The sequence below is a fragment of the Sorex fumeus genome, unplaced genomic scaffold (assembly GCF_029834395.1).
Source record: "Sorex fumeus unplaced genomic scaffold, SorFum_2.1 ptg000044l, whole genome shotgun sequence".
Classification (NCBI taxonomy): Eukaryota; Metazoa; Chordata; class Mammalia; order Eulipotyphla; family Soricidae; genus Sorex; species Sorex fumeus.
Window position 1 is genome coordinate 70,054,507 of NW_026606101.1, and position 20,143 is coordinate 70,074,649.

Consider the following 20,143-nt stretch of genomic DNA (forward strand, 5'->3'; position numbering starts at 1 on the left):
CCTTGCACGCGGCCCACCCAGGTTCGACCCCCAGCATCCCCAGCACTGTCAGGAGTAACTCCTGAGTGCAGAGCCAGGAGGAACCCCCGAACATCGCCAGGTGTGACCCAACAAAGAAAAACGAAAAAGCCTATTCTTATTTACTTGTATACCTTCTTTGACTCTGGACTCCAGAGTCGGTTACATTGTTTCATTTTATCCGTGGATCTCGCTATCATCGTCATCATCATTATGATTATTGCTATCAAGTCATTCTTGATCTCGCTACTAAGCACGGCCCTCTGCTTGCCCGCAGGAGCTCGGACCCTGGCTCGCCCCGGGAGGCGGGCAGCAGCGCAGACGCAGCGGCGGGCGCCGGCGCGCACCTGGGGACCCGGCCCGACGCGCTCCCCGCAGGTAGCGGGCGCGGTGGCGTCCCCCGGCGGGCCTGAGCCATGGGCCAGAAGCTCTCCGGGAGCCTCAAGTCGGCCGAGGTGCGGGAGCCCGCGCTGCGGCCGGCCAAGCGCGAGCTGCGGGGCGCCGAGGCGGGCCGGCCCGCGCGGCTGGACCAGCTGCTGGACATGCCGGCCGCCGGGCCCGCCGTGCAGCTGCGGCACGCGTGGAACCCCGAGGACCGCTCGCTCAACGTGTTCGTCAAGGAGGACGACCGGCTGACGTTCCACCGGCACCCGGTGGCGCAGAGCACCGACGGCATCCGCGGCAAGGTGGGCCACGCGCGCGGCCTGCACGCCTGGCAGATCCTCTGGCCCGCCCGGCAGCGTGGCACGCACGCCGTGGTCGGCGTGGCCACGGCCCGCGCGCCGCTGCACTCCGTGGGCTACACGGCGCTGGTGGGCAGCGACTGCGAGTCGTGGGGCTGGGACCTGGGCCGCAGCCAGCTCTACCACGACGGCAAGAACCGGCCCGGAGTGGCCTACCCCGCCTTCCTGGGCCCCGAGGAGGCCTTCTCGCTGCCCGACTCGCTCCTGGTGGTGCTGGACATGGACGAGGGCACGCTCAGCTTCGTGGTGGACGGCCAGTACCTGGGCGTGGCCTTCCGGGGCCTCAAGGGCAAGAAGCTGTACCCGGTGGTGAGCGCCGTGTGGGGCCACTGCGAGGTCACCATGCGCTACATCAACGGCCTTGACCGTGAGTGAGGGGCAGCGGCCGGGGTCGGGGGGAGCGGGGCGGCGGCTGGCCCCCCTTGGTGCTGGACACTCTGCAGAGCCTGCCGGGTTTGGCTCTCGGCGGTTGCGCCTTTGCTGGCGGCAGATCTTGGGCCGTGCCTCAGTTTCCCCAGGGCGGCACCGTGGTGTCTGCGGAGCGCAGACTGGTTTCGTTTTTGTTCTTGGGTCCTTCGTTTTTGGGTCCTACCTGCCGAGGCTCAGGGGTTCCTCCTGGCTCTGCACTCAGGGATCTGCACTCCTGGCAGTGCTTGGGGGACCATATGGGATGCCAGGGATTGAACCTGGTCGGCTGCGTGCAAGGCAGCCCCCCCCCCCCCCCCACCTTGTTGTGCTATTGCTCTAGTCCTCTGACCGTTTTTGCATGTGGAGTTTCCGAGTGCTTGAAACGGTGGCTGGCATCTCAGGAGGGCTTGGCGAGGTGATGCCAAGGGGGCCGGGGGGAGCGTGTGGTGGGGTCTCCGGCTCACAGCACCGGGGACAGTGCCGTGGAGAGTTTCTGAGAGGCGGTGGGTGAGCCCAGCGGCCTAACAGCTGCTACTTCCAATCTCCTGCAGCCTCCGGGCCGAGCCCCCACGTCCCGACACCCCCCTCCCCAGGCCCCGGAGCCCAAAGGTGTGGGGACTTCGACTTTTCCAAAAGGATCCAGAAATCTGGGTTTGGCGCGACCTTGCCCAGCTCTAAGTCTTGCCTGTTTCTCTCCTCTCTCTCCCCACAATGGTGCTTTCCCCCGCTTTGTGAGTGTATTCGATTCTTGTGACTGGTTTGCGGTGGCGGGAATGGCACACAGGGGCCTCCCAGACCCACCCTCCTGGTCCAGTGCAGCTGGACAGCTGCTGCAGAGGACACATGGGCCAGTGCAGGTCTCAGCCCATTACCCCTCCCCCCGAGGCGTGCAGCCGTCCTGAGCAGCAACTTCACTTTCCAAGTCCCCGAGATGACGGTGACCTTGGGCCCCGGCAGAGGGGCTGGCGTCAGGCCTGGTGGCCTCCCTCTGGTCTGCTGAGGCTTCTGGTCCCAGGCTGATGGACGGTGAGGGTGGCTTCTCAGGGTGCTGTCCTGCACCTGCAACCTGCCTTGGATCCCGTCCCCCTGTGCTGGGGTGAAGGTGGCCCTGGGCTGTTGTCTCATCTCTGAAGTCATTGGAGTGTGTCTCAAGTTGGGCTGGTTGTTACCCCGGTGCCTCGTGGCACCCCCAGACGAGGTGACGGGGCACACCCAAGCACCCACTCTTGCTCACTGACCCTGGCTGACGCATGCTCTGGAGCCAGTTTTTGCTGTGTCTCACATGCTGCATTCCTAACCTCTACCCATACCCCCAGCTCCGTGGTCTGAGTCTGGCGAGTCGCTCCGCAGCCTTGTCTTACCCATCGCGGTCTCCCTGCATAGCGGTGCTGGGGGAACTCAGGGGTATAGCTTGGTGACTGGGGAGCCGGGACCAGAGGCCAGCAGGTGCCTGGTGAGAGGTCGGCATGGAGAGACCGGGTCTCCCGGATCCTGGGGCACTGGTCCCGTAGCTCAGCTCTGTCGCTTGGTTTTCAGGCGCCCCGAGACCGAATGCTTCCTTTGCTAGTGGAAGGATCCGGTAACTCGAAGTTCTGCGGGCCCATGTGAGGGGCAGCAGGAGATCTGGAACCTTCCGGTGCTGGAAAGTGGGGCTGCCACTCCCTGGAGAGGCCTGGTCAGCAGGAGCTGTGCAAGGCTGCCAGTCACTCCTCCCTTTCGGCAATGCCTGTTCTCAGGGCTGGAGCTCGTGACGGTCCCAGGTGGGGTGTGGGAACCGGGCGCTTGGCCTCTGGGCAGGGGAGAACCATGGTCCTCCGGCACCGGACACAGGACAGGCCGGGATGGAAACAGTTGAGCTCTGCTTAGCCGCAGGGAAGGTCCAGTGGGGCAGTGTTGAGGTCATGAGACCCATCATGGGAGTAAGTGACACTGCCCCGTGACCCAGCCTGCCCCCACCTAGATTACGTTGGGAGCACTTTCCTACTGAATTCATGGCACCAGCCTTTATTCTAAGCATTGGATGGGGTTGTTGTTTCTTGCTTGTTTGTTTGTTTGTCTGTGGATTACACCCGGATTACACCCGGCAGTGCTCAGGGGTTTCTCCCTGGCTCTGAGTTTGGCGGTTGATTCTTTCTGGTGGTGCCAGGGACCATGTGGTCCTGAGGACCAAGCCTGGGGCTCCAGCCTGTTGGACTGCCTCCCAAGCCAGCCTTTGACAGGTTTCCTGTGCCACCCACATCCAACACACACCCAATTTTTGGGCCACACCCAGCAGAGCTTAGAGGCTCCTCCTGGCTCTGGCATGAGCTCAGGAGCGACCCCTCGTGGTACTCAAGGGACTGTGTGTGGTGTAGGGATTCGAACCAGGGTCTCTGGGCACCAGAACCATGTGCAGAGCAAGTGCCTCACCTCTTGTTCTATCTCTCCTGCCCAGACCTTGGCAGTTTCAGCTTGTCTTATCTTGCAGCAGCTTTGAACCTTGGCTAAGGCTCCGCCAATAACTGGGGGTTCACACTGAGGCAAATACACGTGCACCCGCGTCAGCCCCCCGAACAGGGGCTTGTAGCAATGCTAGGAAGGGGGGCTACAGAGACTGCTCAGCGGGGGTGGGGTGGCCCCATCCTCCCTCCCCCAGCGCCCCGGACACGCTTCTTCAGCCTTTGGCTCCCGGCTCGCCTTGGCACTGAGAGCTCCTTTCTAAACACAGCCCGCCCGCTTGGGGTCCCTGGGAGGGGGCCCTGGGAGTGACCAGGGGACAGCTGTGAGGTGTGACTGGGCCGGAAGGCTCTGGAATCCACCCGGGCTGGTGTCCGGAATTCCTCCTCCACAGCCGCTCACTGTCAACGGCTGAAGACATCAGCTTTGTCCCTCGTGCTGGGTGTTTGGGTGCTGAGTGGGGCGTGACTAGAGCAGGGGAGGGCAGCCCCCCGACAGACGGGAACCAGGAGGATCTGGCGGCTTTGGGGGCAGGCGGATACTGGTCATCTTTTTGTATTTGGATTGGCCATAGGCAGAGCAAACGCCCTACCCACTGCACTATCCAGCTCCATGGTCATTCTTTTTGTGGATACCACCCTTGGGAAAATTTTCAGTTTATTTAATTTTATCTTTATTTTGAGGCCACACCTGGCAATACTCAGGGCTCACTCCTGGCAGGGCTTGGGGCCCACATGGCATTCCCGGAACCCAACTGAGGTCAGCTGCAAGGCAAGTGCCTTACTCACAGTCCTATTGCTCTGGCCCTGAGAATTTCATTTTATTCTGGGGGGTAGCCAACTACACTGCCTTGAGTGAACGTTACTGTCATTGTGCCCATTTCACAGATGGGGAAATTGAGTCTGAGACAGAGCACGGCTTTGCCTAGGGCCACGCAGTGAGGTAGGGCCAGGCGGGGCCTAACTGCTCGGGGTCCCCCGTAGCCTGGGCCTTTCCTCTGCCCTCCCACAGGCCTAGGGGGGCTCCCCGTGGAGGGCAGGGGGCCAGGGGCAGCGTGGGCACGTTAGCTTCCTCGAGTTGAGCCAGGGCAGCTCGCTTCCCAGACGCTGTTCCTAGATGGCCTAATTGATCTGCCAACAAGTATTTATTGGCGGAAGGGCTCAGCAGGAGGCTGGCGGGCAGCCAAGGCTTCTGGTATTGATGAAGGCCAGGGAGCGTTTTCTAGCCGGATGATAGCAAGGACACTGTCCCCTTGTGGACCCGCCCACTGGTCAGCACTGACCTCATGGCCTTCCTGCCCAGTTCTGCCAGGTCTCTCGGGGTGGGGGTGGGGGGTCAGTGACTGACCGTCCCCCCAGTCTGCCCCACAGCTGGACCCAAGGGCCTCTTATGACCTTGACCCTGATCCAGTCTGACCTCCCCTCTGCCCCGCCCAGTGTGGGTCCCACCCCAGGACTCTGTCTCTGCACCCCCGGTTCAGACAGTGTTTCTCCCAGGGGGAGAGAGCACAGCGGGGGAAAGCACTTGCTTTGCACGCGCCGACCCGGGTTCGATCCCTGGCATCCCATATGGTCCCCTTAGCACGGCCAGGAGTAATTCCTGAGTGCAGAGCCAGGAGTGATGGGAATCCCTTTGTCTTCTTGCCACGAGGGGATTCCCTTGGCTCCCTCTAGAATTCTATGGCAGTTGTGTTTTTTTTTTCTCTCTTTTTGGAGCCGTATGATAAGAGTATTATTTAAAAATTTTATTTATTAGGGGTTGGAGCGATAGCACAGCAGGTAGGGCGTTTGCTTTGCATGCGGCTGACCCGGGTTCGATCCCCAGCATCCCATATGGTCCCCCGAGCACTGCCAGGAGTGATTCCTGAGTGCAGAGCCAGGAGTAACTCCTGAGCATGGGTGTGTGTGACCCAAAAGGGAAAAAAAAAGAAAAGAAAAAGAATTCATTTCTTAGACAACTGTGATTTACAGAGTTATCGACTGCTGAGTTTTAGGCATATATCTCAACACCAATCCCACCCCAGTGACCTCTTCCCTCCCCCAGGGTCCCATGTTCCCTCCCCACCCCCAGCCCCCACCCCAGCCCCGCCTGCCAACTCGACGGGCACCTTACAGAGTTCAGTGGCTGCAGCTCCAATGTCCTGTTCTCAGTCTGTGTTTCAGACATAGCTGTTCCCCCCTCCCCCTGTGTCACCAGGATGACTGAAGCCCTGATGCCTGCTCACCCATCACTTCCTGTTCTCTCTCTCTTCTTCCCCCCTTGACTTCTTTCCTTCTCTGTCCTCCTCTCTAAAGACTGGGGTCGAGGGTGATCGCGGCATCCCCCCTTTACGACAACACATTTCCTGCGCCAGTATCCCATCTCCCGCGGTAAGTGACGTCATCCTGTGCTTGTCTTGCCTTTTTGGGTTGCACCCGGGGATGCTCAGGGGTTCCTCCTGGCTCTGCACTCAGGAATTACTCCTGGCCGGATGATAGCAAGGACACTGGACAGTGTCCTTGAGTGTCCTGGTGGTGCTTGGGGGACCATATGGGATGCTGCGAATCGAACCCGGGTCGGCCACATGCAAGGCAAACGCCCTCCCGGCTGTGCTGTCATCGTTCCAGCCCCCTGTGCTTGTCTTTCTTTTGGCTCACTTCACTCAATCTTCCAGTTCCAACCAGGTAGTAAATTGCGTGATGTCATTGTTCCTTGCAGCTGCATAGTCACTTGATCACTTGACATCCCGTTACTCATCGATTTGCTCGAGTGGGCACCAGTAACCTCTCCATTCATCCCTGTCGCATGCTAGTGTAGCCCAATGGCATCTGTTCGCTCCAGCAACATGAAGAGCCTCAAACTGATCGTTCAGGGTCTAGATGAAGAAGTCTGACCATCTGGTAGGTGGGCAGCCACGCCATCTTTTGACACCGCATGGAATCCAGTCGGTAACGGCTCTAGTCCAACGGTCATCTCCAAATCACATTACGTGTTCAGCCCATCTGATTTTCGATGCCTTGGCAAACGAGACAGCGTCCCTGATTCTTGATCGTCGACGGAGGTCGGAACTCCAGATTCTTTCTCTCCCTTGAGTGAAGTGTGATACTCCAAGCACAGCTCTTTCGATTCTTCTTTGGAGACCCGAAGAATGTTCTCATCCTCATCCTGTTTGCGGAGGGCCCCGGCATATTAGCAGCTGCATAGTATTCCATCTTATATACTCACCACACCTTCAGGAGTCTGCCGTTGGACGCTGGGGTGGGTTCCGAGTGTTCGCTGTTGTCCTTGAGTGTAGCAGTGAGTCAGGGCGTGTGCGTGTCTCTTGGAGAGAGTTTCTAAGTCCTGGGGATAGATGCCCGGCAGCCTTTTCACACAGATGTGGTGACCCAGAACACCCTCAGCACCTTATTTCCGCCTGTCCTGGACCTGATTCGTAAGGGGCCGGGTGCCGCTGCTGGGGTCCCCCGACGTGACGGCACCCGAGGGTCTTATCAGTGTGCTTTGGGCTCCTGCTGGAATCCCGTTTCTTCCCTGGTTTCTCGTCTCTGCGGCTGGGAGGCTACAGCCTCGTGCTGTTACTGCACATGTAGAAACGATGCGGGAAGGAAGCAGGTCCAGCCTTTGGTTCCGGGGAGGTCGTGGGCGGGCGGTGGGCGACTTACTGTGCTGCTCCCCAAAGTGGCCGCAGTGGCCCAGTCAGTGCCTGTCGCTGGCACCTGCTGACCGTCTGGGAATGATCTGGCTTCACTAGGGAATGCTGGGGATGGGGGCAGAGAGCCAGCACAGTGGCTGGGCGAGCTTTCATGGCCTGATTCGGGATCTGAGCTTGACCCCCAACTCCATGGTTCCTCCCTAGCATCGCTGGCGTCGGGCTGCCCAGCTCCCTCGATCATATCAGCACCACATGGTTCCCAGGCCCAGCTGACGGACCCTTTCAGCCTAGTTAGCTGAATCACCAAAACTTTGCTCAGAGACCACCACACCCCACCAATGGAAATGAATGAGGCCCCAAACACTTCGGTGGACCAAGGTTTTTATTTTAAATTAGCACTGGAGCACTGTCCTCCCGTTGTTCATCGATTTGCTCGAGCGGGCACCAGTAACGTCTCCATTGTGAGACTTGTTACTGTTTTTGGCGTATCAAATACACCACAGAGAGCTTGCCAGGCTCTGCCGTGCGGTCATGATACTCTCAGTAGCTTGCTGGGCTCTCCGAGAGGAACGGAGGAATCAAGCCCGGGTCAGCCGTGTGCAAGGCAAACACCCTGCCCGCTGTGCTATCGCTCCAGCCCATTTTTTTTCTTTTTGGGTGACACCCGGCAATGCACAGGGGTTATTCCTGGCTCTGCACTCAGGAATTCCTCTTGGTGGTGCTCAGGGGACCACATGGGATGCTGGGAATCGAACTCAGGTCAGCCGCGTGCAAGGCAAACGCCCTACCCTCTGGGCTATTGCTCCAGCCCCAAATCTGTTTTACTTTAAAAAAATTTCCTTGGGTTGAAGAGAGAGCAGGGGACTTCAGGTGCTTGCTTTGTGTATGTTCAACCCTCTTTTGATCTCTGGCACCGCATGTGGTCCCCTGAACCCCACTGGGAGTGCTCCCGGAGCACAGAGAAAGCCCCGAGCCCCACCAGGACTGCTCTTCGAGCACAGAGGAAGCCCTGAGCACCGCTGCGTGCCGCCTGTCCCCTCCTGCCATGAACAGCACATTTCCGGTGCCGCAGAGTTTGGGCTTGGTGGGTGAAAAGCAGAGCCTGGCCCGCGCCTGGTGCTCAGGAGGCCCCGCGGGGAACAGAGCATCAGCCGTCGCGCCTCACAGAGCACCGGGGACAGCCTTAGTCACGCGGCATCATTGGGTGCAGAGCAATTACTGGGGACTGTAGGGACGTGTCAGAGGGGGCGGGGCGGGGGGCTTTGTCCCCTTAAGGCCCGTGACCCTGTGAGTCTGTCACAAGGGAGCGTGACTGGTGGATCCTTCCCTGTGAGGGTCTCAGGGGCAGAGGTGCCCCCCACCAGGGCGCCCACATGCATCTCTCACAGGGGTGGGTTGTCAGACAGGTGGGGGGGGGGCTCGCCGCACCCAGGCTCGGGGAGCAGAAGGTTGCAGGCGGGCTCCAGCGGAGGGGGCAGGACTCCCTGGCTTACGGGTGGGAGTGGGGTGACCCCCAGTGAGAGCCGTGAGGACAGGCGCACGGTCAGCGCCTGCCAGGGGAAGCAGAGCCAGAGACCCCCTGGGCGAGAAGAAGGGAGGGGGGCGCTGGGGGCTCCAGGAGCCGTGGGGGATGCGGGGAGGGAGTCACAGAACGAGGAAGTGCAGGGGGGCCAGGGTGGCCGTGCGGTCAGCTTTGCAGCTCGGGCAGAGCTGAGGGGGCCCCTCCTCCCCCTGGCCCGGCCTCCCAAGACCCCCGAGGGGCCCATCCCTGCCGGGCAGCAGACGAGATGGCTCCATCCCGTGACCCCCATCGCCCTGACCCCTCGCCTGGGAAGGGCCCAGCTGTGTGGACAGCGCTGCAGGACACTCGGCCTCTGCCCCACCCAGCTGCCCGGGACACAGTGTCCCTGCCGGGGTCCAGGGGCCGTGCCCTGCACATGGAGGGGAAGCGTGGCTGACTCCCGCTGGCCAGCTCTGTGCAGTCCCTCTGTGGGAAGCAAACACCCAGCCCAGTACCAGGGCACCCTGACCCCACCCGACAGAGCCCTCCATCCTAGGCGCCCTGCCCTCCCTCTTCTCCTCCACCTCCTACACTGCATGGCTCTGTTTATTGGACTCGAGCCCCAGTGCTCATCTGGGCCTGCAAACCCTGGTCAGTCCCACAGTCGTCCGCCAAGGAGGGGCCACCACAAGAGAAGCAGGTCTTTGTTGAGCCACCGTGGGGTCCGTGCTCTCGGAAACACAGCTGCCTGCTCCCCAGGGTTACCTGGGCCCCAGGTGCCAGCAAGCGCACACACGCGCTTCTGCCCTCTGATCCTGGGCTGAGGGAAGGGCTGGTACCCGTTTCTCAGATGAGGAGTCCTGGGACCGGGGGCTGGGGAGCTCCCAGCACAGGCTGGGCACCAAACGGCCTCAGGCCTGCCCCCCAGCACTCACATACCCCACCCGCTTACACATGCACACACACATACACACATACACGCACACACACATCAAACGGCCTCACACCTGGCCCCAAGCACTCACACACATCCCACCCACTTACACACATGCACACACACATGCACACACATGCACACGCACACACACAAACGCACACGCACACACACACACATCAGACCGCCTCAGACCTGGCCCCAAGCACTCACACATCCCACCCGCTTACACACACGCACATGCATACACACACACATCGAACAGCCTCAGACATGACCCCCAGGATTCAGGCACCCCACCCGCTCACACACAGACAGGCACATTGCGTTTCCTTGAATCTCCCTCCAGCCTCAGTTTTCCGTGCTCAGCCAAAGGGCTGTCTGACCTGGCACCCACGGCCGCTTTCTCCCAACACCCTTAGCTGCAGGCCAGCCCAGCTGCTCCCCGCGAGCCAGAAGCCTGCAGTGGGTGCCCTGGAGTGCGGGGCGTGCCCCACTCCCCCCGCCCGGGGCTGCTGCAGCAGGCGGCGGTTAGCGTGAGTTATCGCCCGGCCCAGACACTAATAAGGCGCTGTCTGAGCCTCCGCAACTCACGGGGGCAGCCTGCGTCACGGCCGTCCTCAGCGGCGCTTCCAGGGCTCCTGCCCCGCGTGATTTATTTGCTTGGGAGGAGATGCAGCCTGGCAGTGGGGAGCTCGGAAAATACCTCCAGGCCGCTTCTCCGACCCTCACGCTGGGGGCGGGCGCCTCTATAAATAGCACCCCACAGCCCTGCCCACTAAGTCAGCCCCCCACCCCAGACTTCTCTCGCTGGGGCAGCAGCCCCTCCCTGTCCCGTGTGCAGCGCCAGGGCAGGGCCAGAGCTGCTCGAAGCTGTGTCCTTGTCGGGCCGGAGCAGGTGGGGCACCAGCCTTGCACACGGCCAACCGGGGTTTGATCCCTGACATCCCATAAGGTCCCCGGAGCATCACCAGGAGTGATTCCTGAGTTCAGAGCCAGCAGTAGCCCCTGAGCATCGCGGGGTGTGACCCCAAAAGCCTAAAGTTAAAAAATAAGAATGTCCTCGTCTAAGGGGCTGGAGTGATAACACCGAGGGGAGGGCACTCGCCTTGCACGTAGCCATCCTGGGTCCCATCCATCCCCGGCACCCTATGTGGTCCCCTGAGCCCACCAGGAGTGATCTCTGAGCGCGGGACCTGGAGTGACTCCTGAACATCCTAACTACACACCCCCTTCCCGCCACTCAGCCCCCCACCCCCATCGAAGTGACCTTGGTTCGACTTTATTAGCCCCTTGGGCGCCTCGGGCACTGTTGCAGGGTGGGGTTCCGGGGGGCCCAGAGAGGCCTTAATCGGGTGTGGTGAGGGTGTCCTGGGCATTGAATCCAGGCCCCGGCTTGGCACATGTGGGCAGCTCTGGGGGTGGAACTCGGGGCCTCGGGCTTGGCCAGCGGGCGCCTCCCCATAGCAGAGGGTACCGGTTCTCTCCGGGTCTGTGGCTGTTTCTCCCCTAAAGTGCTCTCTGGGGTTGTGCTGGTGTCCAGGGCAGCGGCAGCCCTAGGAGGTGCTGGCCATGGCCCCGGGCTGCTGCAGGCTGTGCTGACGGTGAGATTTCCTTCATTTGAGCCGAAGGGACTCAAAGGGCCTCGCAGGAACTCCTGGGGCCTCGCAGCCACCAGCCCAGCACTCATTCCTCCTGCTCTCATTCCTTCAGGCCGCTGGGCAGGGCCACACACGCTGCCCCAGGCCTGGAGTCCACCCCACCCCTCTCCGTCCACTGCGCGGCCCTCAGCCCAGACGCCCCCTTGACTCGGACCACCTGGCTGGCCAGGGCCTGCCTTGCTTCTAGGCAGGTCAGGCTGGGGGCAGGGGGGAAGGGGTGCGTGTGTGTATCTCTGTGTGTCTGTGTCTGTGTGACTTTTTGGGACTTTGTGTCTGTGTGTCTGTATGTCTCTGTGTCTTATTCTGTCTGTGTTTATGTCTTTGTGTGTCTGGGTTTGTGTCTCTGTGTGTTTGTGTGTATGTCTCTCTGGGTCTGTGAATGTGTGTCCTTTGTGTGGCTGAATGTGTGTGTGTCTGTGTGAATGTCTCTGTGTATGGCTGCGTGTGTATCTGTGTGTGTCTCTGTGTATGTCTGCGTGTCCTTTGTGTATGGCTGCGTGTGTGTGTCTGCATGACTGTGTGTGTGTGTCCTTGGTGTATGACCATGTGCGAGTGTGTCTGCGTGTCTATGTGTATGTGTCCCATGTGTATGGCTGCGTGTAAGTGTGCCCTGTGTGTGTCTCTGTCTGTGTCTGTATGCATGTGTCTGTGTGTGTGTCCTGTGTGTAGGGCTGTGTGTGTATCTGCATGTCTGTGTGTGTGTCCTGTGTATATGGCCACATGTGTGTCTGCGTGTGTGTGTGTGTGTGTGTGTGTGTGTGTGTGTGTGTGTGTGGTGGATTTAGGGATCTGGGGTCCTGTGCTCGGTGAGCGCCCGCCTCTCCTCTCTTGCTGGAGGGGCTTATGTGAAGTTTGGAAACGCCTCCCCCCCCCTCCCCCCCCCCCCCCCCCCCGTGCTGCATGGCTAAGAGACCGACCCCCACTGGAGCCGGGAGAAAGGGGTGAGCACCTTAGGGTGAGCACCCCCATTGCAGGTCGGAGGGATGGGGGAAGGCCACCCTGTAGGCCCCTGACCGTGCGGCTGATGGAGCTGGAACCCCACCCCCAGCTTCCACTTCAGTCGAGGTGAGATTCATCCCAAGTTCCAACCTAGTGTGGGGCCCCGAGCGAGAGCTCCAGGGCCGAGCACAGGCTCTGCAGACAGGCGGCCAGGGTTCGACCCCCAGCACCGCATGGCCCCTGAGCACCACTGAACACTTCTGGATCACTCCCAGAGCACAGAGCTGGGAGCAACCCCTGAGTGGGGCAGGGTGTGGCCCCGACCGCACCTCGCCACATTCCACAGCTCTAGAGGGACCCCCCAAATCTCCGGGCCGCCCAGGTATGCCCCCTGGCCTCTGCCTTGTCCCAGAGTCAGCTAGGAGGGGTGGGAAGAAGGTTCTGCAGAGGCGGGTCTGGGCCGGGTGGGGGTGGGGATGAGGATGAGGAGGCCGGCTGGCAGAGGTATGCCAGGAATGCAGGTGGGGGTGGGGTTGCTGGGGACCGTAGGAGCCTGGGGAAGGGTCAGCCGGGGAGCAGCCCCTTGGCTGGTGGGGAGGGAGAGGAAGTGCGGGGGGGGGGGGGGGGATGTTGGGGGGCACGTGCTCACCCCAGGGGTCGCGTATATTCTGCACTTTGCTCTGCCACCAGCGGCCGGATTCTGCATCTCTGTGGTGTTCTGGGCTCTGGGGTCCCGAGAATGAGGGCAGGAGGCTCTCCCTCCCCCCAACTTCAGCTCACCCCTGCCATATGCTGGCACCCTGCTGACTGCTGGGCCCCCGCCTGTTCCCAGAGCCTATCTGGGGCCTGACCCCAGCCCCTCCTCTGCATGTGCAAACACATCCAGGGCAGAGGTCAAAGGCTAGGGCCTGGCTGCCCCCCTCTTGGGCCCAGGGGCAGGAAATGCATGGTGTCCAGTTTCGCCCCAAGCGCCCCCTCCTCCTCCTCCCCCAGTGGGCTTTCCCTCCACATTCCGAGGGAGCCGGGGCACAGTGCTCCCCACCAACCCCCCCCCCCCCATGCAGCCCTCAGGAGAGCAGGGTGTGCTCTGCCCGGCCCTGCCCACCTGTGCTCTGTGCAGAGCCCGGTGCAGCCTGTCCCTGGGGTGCAGGCTCTCGGCACCCGTTTCTCTGGAAGCTTCAGGCCCAGGTGCACCCCACCTCTCCGTCTGCCCGAGGTGCCTTGTCCCCATTTCCAGGAGCCAGATGGCCCAGCCACCCTCTGTCTGGGGGCTCAGGGCAGAAGAGGGTCTGGGGGGTGGGGGACCCCAGCAGAGGAGAGCACAGTCCCCGGCCATCCTGGGGCCTCTCAGGGCCCTCTCACGGACCCCTCAGGCGCCAGCTTCCTGCCAAGAGCGCCTGGGTTCAAGACTGGGGGGTCAAGTGTCGAGGGGGACACACTGTCCATTTCTGCTGTGGGGTCACTGCCTGTCTTTCAGGGTCACCTCGGAGGTGGCAGAGGGGTCTGTGAGGCCCCGTACAGCCGTACAGCACTCGTGTCCCCAAGTGAAGACGCTCCCCACACCCAGAGACTTCTGGCTGCTTCTCTCCCAGCAGGGGTTGGGGGGATGTCGCCCTGACTTGGCCCTCCTGCCCTTCCCCCACCCTGGCCTCTCTGTGCCCCCTCCCCCCGCCCCCCATGCCACCGGGGCAGCTGCCTGGCCTATAAATCAAACCTGTCCCTGGAGACCTCTGACCCAAACCAGATGGCCGGCCGCCGGCCCCCCAGCCCTGCCCGCCGCTAAGGGGCAGCTGCCCTGTCAGTCAAGGGACACCCTGACCGGCTGGAGACATTCCACAGGGCCACAGAAGGGTCTCCGGAGGCTCCTCCCTCCTCCCCTCCTCCCTATTCCTCCTCTCCCTCCCCTTCCTCCTCCTGCCTCTACTGCTCCCTCCCTCCTTTTTCCTCTTACCTTCTTCCCTTTCTCTTCCCCCTCCTCCTCTTCACATTCCTCTGCCTCCCTCCTCTACTTCATCCCTCTTCCTCTCCCTCCTCCTCCCTTTTCCTTCTCTCTCATTTCTTTCCCTTCTCTTCCTCCCTCCTCCCCCTCTCTCCCCTCCCTCTTCTTTTCATTTTTTTTTGCTTTTTGGGTCACACCCAGCAATGCTCAGGAATTACTCCTGGTGGTGCTCCGGGGGACGGGGGATCAAACCCGGGTCAGCCGCATGCAAGGCAAACGCCCTCCCCACTGTGCTATTGCTCTGGCCCCCTTCTCTCTTCTTTCTCCTCCCTCCCTCCCCATCTTGGTCCTCCTTCCTCCTCCTTCTCCTCTTGCTCCTCCCTGCCGTCCTCCCCCTCGCCTTTGCTGACTCCAGCAGTGTGTTCAGCCCCGCTCCTGCCTCATTTCATTTCTTCTCCACATGCTCTCGTTCTGGGGCCTCTGCTCGAGGGAGCACCAGCATCACCCAGCGTCACCCGTGGATTTGGAGACTCCCGGGGCTGCATCTGAGCATGGACATTTGCCTGAGGCTCTGGAGCTCACAACAGGGTCCCAGGGGAGAGCACTGGAGTGGAGTTCTCTGGTTATAAAGGCACATCTGATGTTGCTCAGAGTTTCCTCCTGACTCTGTGCTCAGGGGTGGCTCCCCATGGTGCTCGGGAAGCCTTGCGGTGCCGGGGACCGAACCCAGGGCTCCTGCGTGCAGGAGAGAGGCGGATTTCAGGATTGGCTTAGAGCAAAGGGGGACCGGGCGGGGGTCTGGGGCTAGAGTCAGGGTCCTGGCTTCCAACCCCGCCCCCCCCCCCCCCCATGCATTCAAAGGAAGGGCCTCCTGTCTGCCCAGGGAGCCTCTCGGGGGCGAAGGGTCTGTGTCCCTGTGGGTGGCGCTGGGGCCACCCTGCACTGCCCAGGGCTGAGTGCTCAGGAGTTGCTCGGCAGTGCTGGGGTGGGCCCGGTCAGCCACCCTGACCCCCGTGCCCTCTCTCTCTCCGGCCCCACGTGCTCAAATCTTGGCTCGCTGAGGGGGACCCTGTCCAGATCAGAGCCAGGGGCCCGGGTTTTGGCGAGGCCAGGCCACGTTGTCCCCGCTGGGTCCCCGATGGGTGGGGAGGCAGAGCCACGGTCAGGAAGCAGGAAGGGATTTCCGGAGACGGGGAGGCGGAAAAAGTGAGGCCGTGAGCGCCTCAGCAGCTGTGTTCTCTGCCCACGGCACCATGGCGACGGGGACACACAGACGCTGGCCTGGGACTCAGGCAGAAACGCGGCAAGCCCAGTGTCATGCGGCCGGCCGTGTTGTCGGCCAGGACCCAGACAGCTGAGTGAGGGGGGGGCTCCTTCCCTCTGCCAGCCCCGAGGATGGGGCGTGTTTGGGGGTGGCGGGGACGTCCCAGAGCGCAGGGATGACGCAGGGGTCCAGGCACCCCATTTCCCTGGCCCGTGAGAAGGGACCATCCCGCTGTGCCTGCAGGTTCGGGGGAGCTGGAAGCGTATTCTCAGGCAGGGGGTCCCCTGGGTAATCTGGGCTGGGCGGGATGCGGGCGGGGTGAGGGCGTGCCTGGGTTTCAGGACCCAGAAGCAGACGTAGGAACGGAGAAATGTGCAAACAGAAACTCCCAGGATAATCCCCCCTGAAGAAACGGGGGCGCTGAGCGATCGTGCAGTGGGGAGGGCGCTTGCCTTGCATGTGACCAGCCCCGGCTTGGAGCCCCACACCCTGGCATGGTCCCCCCGAGACCCGTCAGGAGTGAGCCCCGAGCACAGAGCCAGGAAGATGCCCCGGGCATCGCTGGGTGTGGTCCCCCCGAAAAAAAACAAGCGCAAGAAGGAATGCTCAGGGTAGAAGCCGCAGCAGCATCAAGAGCCGCCTCGGCTGTTCCTGTCTGGAGGAGCCCTGGGGCGGCCGCTGAGAGCAGGTCCCCCCAAAACAGCCGAGTCCGTAGACCAGAGGCGACCCAGCCAGAGGTGGGAGCGTCTCCGGCCACTCGGCCCACCCCGCGCCTCGTTCCCAGGCCGCTTCCGCCGCCCTGCCAGCTGGACCCGGTCCCTGGGACGAGAAGCAGGACTGTGCAGGGGCCCTGGCCGGCCGTCTGAGCCCGCTGCCAGATTTCCTAGAGTATGGAGACCGGTTGGGTTTCTAATTCCATGCTCTGCATTATCTGTCTTTTCCAGCCGGTGCTGCTTACACGTTTGGTAACATAGTAACCCACATGTTAAATATATACATAGCAATCTCCCGCGTCTGCACCTAAAGAAGCACGTGACCGCAGAGGCACTGAGCTGCGGCCAACTTCCGGGCAAAAGCAGTTTGCAGGGAAGGAAACCGGCACCAGTGTCAGTTTTTGCAGCTTTCTTGCTTGTGATGGGTGGGTCATGTGCTGTAGTGCTCGGGATCAGTCCTCAGGGATCACTCCTGGCAGTGCTCGGGGAACCACGTGGGGTGCTGGGGATGGGGTAATGCAAGGCAAGCCTCCTACCCACTGCACTGTCTCTCCGCACGGGAACCACCGTCTGTCTTGCCCACCTGTGTTGGTGACCAGAACCAGGCCATGCGGGATCTCTGGAGCTCGGTGTGAGTGATGCTGACTGAGCCCATCACCGGCCTGCAGACGCCATTGCCTCTCTCTGAAGAGAGCCTGGGGTCTTTCTTGTCTCCTGTTTGCACCCCACTGCACCCCCAGCATTCTCCCCTCCCTGTTCCACCCACAACCAAACTTCTCCCAGCCTAGGAAGAACTGGCCAGACAAAGGTTTTCAATTATCTTGCCTCTTTTTTTTTTTTTGTCCACACCTAGCAATTCTCAGGGCTGACTCCTGGCTCTGTGCTCAGGGATCACTCCTGGCTTTGCATTCAGGGCTCACCCCTGGTGGTGCTCAGGGGACCATTTGTGGTGCTGGAGATCAAATCCCGTCTACAATGTACAAGGCGAGCGCCCTACCCACTGTACTATCTTGCTGGCCCTTCTATTTGTACGGGGGTATTTAGACATCCCCTCTCGCCGTGGTGCCCAGCACTCAGGGGTCACTCAGCGGTCCTCAGGTCCTGCAGCGCTGGATCTCATGGGGTCGGGCTCTCTAGCCCACCCAGGACAAAGGTTTTCCGACCCCAAAAACGATTTCTGGGACTGCCGAGTGTCTGTGCAGACAGGGTTATCTCCCACGACTCTCTCAGGGTGTCTCCCAGGAGGTGAGCAGTGACAGGGCTAGGGACCTCTCTGCGCTGTGTCCGTGAGCGCAGCCCCCACACCCAGAAGCAGCAGGTGTTCTAGAAGGCTCCCTGGAGCCCATTCACCTGCCAGGGCTGTGGATGCCACGGGGAAAGGCTGATCTGCCCCCACAAGCTCTGCACCCACTGGCTATAAATCAGAGGATCCCCTCAGAGGCGATTAATTCACAGAGCTCAGGAAATCCATTTACTCTATTGAGTATTGATTGATCGCCCAGCATATCATCCAGGAAGGGAGAAGCGCCAAGGAGGGAGGTGTGGAGGAGGGACTGGGCCGTCTCGGGCCCCCCACCGGTCCCTGTCTCCTCACCTGCCCCCATACCTCCAGCCTGGAGGGTCTCCAGACCCTTTTCCTTGGGTTTGGTGTTCGGATTTGCTTGGGGACCACAGCTGGTGGTGCTCAGAGAGTCCCGTCTGAGGGACCATGCAGAGCTGGGGACGGAGCCTGCACCGCACACGTGTGGCAGCCCCTGGAGCCTCGATGAGGCCGTTTGTTCAGCAACGGTGTCGGTCAGCTTCAGGACCTCCCGCCACATTCCAGACCCCGACCTGAGCCCACTGTAGACGCGAGCGTGTTTCATGGGAAATTACCAGCTCGGGGCCCAGCCTCGAGGCGTCCAAGGCCACCCAGCCCGGGAGCCCGGCCCGTCTGCTCGTCTCCTCCGCCGCCCCTTTCCGCACCCGCCAGCAGGTCTTTGCTGATTCTTGGAGGAAAGCGGCATTCCAGGGCGCAGGCTGTCTAGACCGTCCCGGTAGCAAGTGGTTTTAATTACTGTAATGCTGGGATTGGAGATCACTGTCGGCAGCCGCTTTATTTTTACTCTCTGTCTCTCTTCTCTCTCTCTCCTCTCTGTCTCTTTTCCCTCTCTCTGACTCCTCTCTCTCTGTCTCCTCTCTCTGTCTCTCTCCTCTCTACCCCTCTCTCCCTGTCTCTGTCTCTCTCTGACTCTCCTTTCTCTCTGTCTCCCCTACCTCTCTGTCTCCTGTCTCTCTCCTTTCTCTCTTTCTCCTCTGTCTCTCTGTTTCTGTCTCTGTCTCTGTCTCTCCTCCTATCCCTCTCTCCTCTGTCTCTGTCTCTCTGCTCTCTCTCTTTCTTCCTTCTCTCTCTCTGACTTTCCTTTTTCTCCCTGTCTCCTCTCTCTGTCTCTCTCTGACTCCCTTCTCTATCCCTATCTCCTCTGTCTCTGTCTCTTTGTCTCCCTTATCTCTCTCTGTCTCTCCTCTTTCTCCTCTGTCTCTCTGTCTGTCTTTCTGTCTCTGTGTCTCTGTCTCTGTCTCTGTCTCTCCCTCTCCCCCCCCCCCCCCATTCAGATAAACTCTGGTTCATCATTTGGGGAAAGCTGTCTGAATCCCACTGGTAGCTGAGTGACAGTAGTTATGGGTTGTTGGACTGCTTCAGGGGTCCCTTGGCCTGTTTGAGCTCCCAAGGACACTAGTCTGGGCAGAAAACCTGTCTTTCCATCGATTCCGTTGGTCTGGGACGGCCCTTCTCTGCGCTCTCAGAAGTCTGACACGTTTCCTGCCATGGCCTCCCTCCTTCATCTTCTCCCCTATTGTGGTGGAATCTTTGGTGCCGTTTAATTTCCTGACTTGTTCTATGTCTAGAAGCTGCTACTCTGGGAGTCCCAGAGATGTTCTGCCTCGCCAAGTTCTTCCTGCTCCTAGAAGATTCTCTCTGGATTCTCTTGGGGGTCCTGTAGCCTCCAGACAAGGATCCTTTTGCCTTTCTTCTCTTGCCTCGTCGTTTGGCCGGGACAGAAGTCATGGCTGAATGCAAAAGTTTTGAGTTTGTTTTTTCCGTAGGAGAGAGGGTTGGGTCTGGGGCCACGCTTGGGGATGCTCAGGGCTAACACCTGGCTTTGTGCTCAGGGATCACTCCTAGCATGGCTCAGGGACCATGTGGGGTGTCAGGGATCAAATGGGAGTTGACTTCATGTGGGGCTGGCACCCTGCCAGCTTTCTCTTAAGCCCCTGGAATAGTTTTCTTTGGGGGCTGGGCGGAGGTGGGGCCACACCCGCGATGCTCAGGGGCCACTCCTGGCTCTGCAACTCAGGAAATACTCCTGATGATTTCCAAGAGACCACATGGGATGTCGGGATTGAATCCGGGTCAGCCACGTGCCAGGCAAGTGCCCTCTCCACTACTCTCGCCCCCGCCCCAGGGAATGTAGTTTTTAATGACCATGTGAGGTCACCGTCTTTAGTTGCCACATTTTCTCGTTAACCATCCACTCTCCTGGACCTTTAGTCTGTTTCTCCTTTTTCCCTTTTACACGTTCAGCAGATGCTTTTGGCAGGGCTGAGGGCCCTTTGTTTTTGTGGTGGTTGTTTTGTGTGGTGCTGTCTTGGGTCGCACCCAGTGTTGCTCAGGACTTACTCCTGGCAGGCTCGGGGGTCCATATGGGGTGCCGGGGATTGAACCTGGGTCTGCTGCATGCAAAGCAAGCACCCTCCCCACTGTCCCAGCTGCCTGTTCTTTGTTGAGAGTTGGGGGTAACCGTGACAAGTCAGGTGACAGGGAGTGCTGTGGGGTCGCCTCGGCATCATGCCAATTGGCTTTCCTGCACCGCCAGGCCTGTGTCAGTCCACCAGCCTTCACTCACGGGCCTTTGGGGCAGGGCCAACTCCCCAGGGAGGCCAGGAATGGTGAGCAGGCCACAGTGCCCCTGGGC

At 60.7% G+C, this 20,143-nt stretch overlaps 1 protein-coding gene across 1 annotated transcript in view; it reads left to right on the top strand.

Moving 5' to 3' along the window:
- Positions 1-332: 332 nt before the first annotated feature.
- Positions 333-20,143, top strand: part of SPSB4 (splA/ryanodine receptor domain and SOCS box containing 4) — a 36,595-nt gene continuing 16,784 nt past the window's right edge. The window contains exon 1 of the mRNA XM_056121843.1: positions 333-1,128. Coding sequence (XP_055977818.1) covers positions 435-1,128 — 694 coding nt within the window. The 5' untranslated portion in view covers positions 333-434. The remainder of the gene's footprint in view (positions 1,129-20,143) is intronic.